This window comes from Notolepis coatsorum, assembly GCF_963971535.1.
Source record: "Notolepis coatsorum genome assembly, chromosome: 7".
Taxonomy (NCBI): Eukaryota; Metazoa; Chordata; class Actinopteri; order Aulopiformes; family Paralepididae; genus Notolepis; species Notolepis coatsorum.
This window is the reverse complement of record NC_140171.1, coordinates 59,063,051-59,066,938: the sequence shown is the minus strand read 5'-3', so window position 1 is coordinate 59,066,938 and position 3,888 is coordinate 59,063,051. Positions and strand designations below refer to the sequence as shown.

General features: G+C 39.4%; 1 protein-coding gene across 1 annotated transcript in view; it reads right to left on the bottom strand.

The window, feature by feature from the left end:
- Positions 1-219: 219 nt before the first annotated feature.
- The window catches only part of LOC311231666 (protocadherin-10-like), a 22,601-nt gene continuing 18,932 nt past the window's right edge, over positions 220-3,888 (bottom strand). The window contains exons 4-5 of the mRNA XM_084318294.1: positions 3,871-3,888; positions 220-1,789 (exon numbers count right to left, since the gene is read on the bottom strand). The exon at positions 3,871-3,888 is cut by the window's right edge and continues 360 nt beyond it. Of these exons, the coding sequence (XP_084174420.1) occupies positions 1,770-1,789; positions 3,871-3,888 (38 nt within the window). The 3' untranslated portion in view covers positions 220-1,769. The remainder of the gene's footprint in view (positions 1,790-3,870) is intronic.

Sequence of the window (3,888 nt, the reverse complement as noted above, 5' to 3'; positions counted from 1 at the left end):
CGGCTGTTACTATACACAACAGGCCAAGACAACTGCATGGTGTTTTCTCTACACACAAGGTCCAGCACCTGTAAACTGTGGCAATAACAATCAAATAAAAAACATAAAATGCAATCATTGGTTGATGTGAAAGGGGTGGTGGTGCCTTCCATTAGTCAAAGTGCCCCCCCCCCCCCCCATTGTTTTAATCAATACTTGTCTTGATTTTGTGTAGCACTTGGTATCGTCAGATCGAATGGCATTATGGCATGGAGTAGAAACTAACCAATGGTTACACAGTTTTCAGAAAAGTATATTGTATATATATTCATATATAGATTTATATTCATTTATAAGCTTTTTAAAATAGCACAGTAAACACTTTGCACACATGATAGAAACCACTGAACGTCTCTTGATTGTTTATGTATAGGCCAATGGTCCCCATGGGAACTGTGTCCCGCGAGAGGCTCACTTCAATTTCTCTTCAGTCCCATCAGGAAGGCAGTTGGAACTGATGCTCTTTTGTTTTGGAAAACAAAACAAGGACATTAATTTATGTTGCTTTTGTCGTTAAGATGACAGAACGTGTGGAACGGTTTTATGAGATGATTTTCTTTTTTATTGTTTGGACATTTCTCTGAAGGAAATCTACCCTCCTGAGAGGTCTGAAGTGAAAGAGAGCACAAACCCTGAACCCCACGCGAGGCTCCTCCGTCTGTCGCTGTAAAAGTCGGAATACATTAGAATCGGAACACTTCAACCACACGGAAAGTACAACAGAAACAAAAAGAGAAGTTATATAAAGACAGTCAAGTCGGAAAAATACCGGAGATATGGAATTTATAGTAATGCACATAAGTTCTACTTATAATCCCCCCTCTCTTTTTCCAGGGTCTTCTACATACCTGTACATCTCTCTCTCTCTCTCTCTCTCTCTCTCTCTCTCTCTCTCTCTCTCTCTCTCTCTCACACACACACACACACACACATACACACACACACATACACACACACACACACACACACACATACACACACACACACACACACGCACACACACACACACACACACACACACACACACACACACACACACACACACACACACACACACACACACACACACACACACATCCTCTAATTCCTCCATTCTCTGTTTTTTTTCTTGTTCTCGCTCTCCACACAGTCTCTGTACAGTTGGCTTGGTGGTAACAGTAGAAATAGCTAAAGGGCTCCATGTGACGTTGGTTTTGAAGTTTGTACAGAAATGTGAGTTTTGTCTTGGTGTAAACAGGCACACACAGATCACCAGCGGCTGGTCGGCTTCTCCCGTTTGCCAACCCCCCTGTAAGTACAACAAACATCTCTGTTCACGAGTTAATCAGTCTCTCTTTGTCAGAATCTTTTAGATATTTTTTTTTTAATTCCTCCATTCATTGTCTGTCAGTTCCTCTGTCCTGTCTATTGACAACCTTCTAATCTTCACACCACTGGGTGTCTGGCCCTGTTCTCAGTCCCGCTGAGAGGGAAAAAGGCCTTGGGTCAGTTCTCTGAAGCCTAGAGGTCTACAGTTGCACAGTACTTAGTTCCCCTGTCTTCCTTTGGCTACCGAGGCCAAGGCTCTGTTACAGCTGGCCACCCATGACAATGAAGTTGAAAACAAGTTGTTGTTGTTTTTGTTGTCCTCGATGCTGTTTGTTTTGTTTTGCTTTGTTTGTCTTTAGCATCGCCATCGGTGGTCTACTATGGAAATTCATGCTGTCTCAGACAGGTCCACGCGGAATGAGCTAGCAAATCCTTTTGCGGGCTGAAAGAAGAGAGAGCAAACTGGTTAAAAGGAATGGTACCTTTCCCTTGAGGCATGTCAGTGACTCTTGTACCTGGAAACACCCTTTTATGAAGGATATATACCACAAAGGCCTCTTGTGAAGTCCAGCAGAAGAGGTCAACCTTATTTATATACCCTTATACTATAGGCTTATAGGATGGTTTTGACAGTATCATGATAATGCTAATGTAGGAATAGGGCTAAAGAGTTTCATCAGCAAGGACCAAATTGAAACTCAAAATTGTGCAGTGTATAAAAAGCCATGCATGGCAAAATACACAGAAGCCTAATTGCTTCATTAATTATCTATACATTAATCATCAAACATTTATGCATCCTTTTATAAACTCTTCATGAGGCCAGCCTTGGTGAACCGAGTGTTTCTGTACCTAGCAGTAATATCCATGATTATATTTTCTTCTACACGTACATGTGCTGGCCCTAACGACTCACTGTTCTATTATTCTCTACAGATATACAGTATTAATAATGACATTAATCTATGTTACTGATACCTCTGGGTTTGGGTCAATTCTGTTCATCAACATATTAGTTAATAGGGCACATTTTATATTAAAAGAAACGTGTCCTATATTTGTTACATTGGCAAAATGTGCAGTGAAACCCTGCGAGGGTGGACCAGAGACAAACAGACACACAAATGCAGCTGTTGAAGGGGCAAAGCTAAAGGCTAAGTACCAATTACTGTATCTTTCACAGAGAGCTAATGTGAATTAGGCTGCGTTACAACTGCAAGGTCATCATCATCATGCCTGAGGGTTACCTGAGGGAACGCCCAGTCGACATGCAATATCATGAGTATGGTTGTTAGCATGAGAGAGAGACTAGATTCAACTGGAGGTGACTTCTTTATTGAATGCTTGTAGTGAATCCATCCACTACTCTTAGTGCTAATAGAATATTCATGTGACGTGAGTCCCATGATTCATATTTGTTTTGCATGTTGGAAGCTTTTCAAAATGTTTTGCAATTGAGAAACTCTACTTTAATGTCCTCTCCTTATGTAAAAAATTTGTATATTATTTGACTTCTGGTATATCTACATGTCAAGCATAGATGCACTTGACAAGAACAGAAACCCATTTGTTGTATCTTTTTTTCAATGAGCATGAAGCATTCAATGAGGAAGTCACAGGTTTGTAATGCAAGTGCTTACTGTCTTTGATCAAGCGAGGAACAGACAAGGAAGAAGAAAGGTGTTTTCAGCACTGAAAGAACATATATTATTTTCTCTTCTTAGCGCTGCGAGGACGATGAAGGTGTAGTGTTAAGAAGTAAGATTAGACTGTAGGTGCGTTAACGATCAATTGATAATTGTGACTAATGTTGCGGTGGCTTAGGTCAGGAGAACTCTACTTAAATGAGCATCAGTTGAGGAGGTTAATTGGTAGGAAAGTAATAGCATTAACCGGGGGAATTTGGAGAAAAAGAAAGAAAGAACGAAAATGAGGACGGAAGAAAGAAAGAAAAAAAGAAAGAAAGAAAGAAAGAAAGAAAGAAAGAAAGAAAGAAAGAAAGAAAGAAAGAAAGAAAGAAAGAAAGAAAGAAAGAAAGAAAGAAAGAAAGAAAGAAAGAAAGAAAGAAAGAAAGAAAGAAAATGGTGGCTACAACAGATTTCATTGAATGCATTTAATTAATATTATTATTTTATTAAAAAGCAAGAATATAGACAATAAATATAGTCTAGGAATAGGTTAGATAAAGCGTTTTGGAATTGAGGGTTGTGAAAGGGGGAGGGGTTGTTAGAACAAAATATTTAACATTTAACAAATCATACTCATATCCAACATAATCAAAATAATATTAAAAAAAAATATATATATAGAACAAAAGAATAAAGCCATATTAGCAAACTCAAAAGTATCCCCCCCCCCCTCAAAAATAGGAGGAAAGAATAACATAAATTGAGAAAACAACATAAATCAAAATGAGTCCAGATCAGAATCAGAGGCAGGATCATCCCCCCGCCCCCCTCTAGTACCTGTACTGGCCCAGACTGAAGTCGTAGGGTCCCAGGGAACTCTGGTACTGATACTCACAGAGAAAGGTGGGTTTGT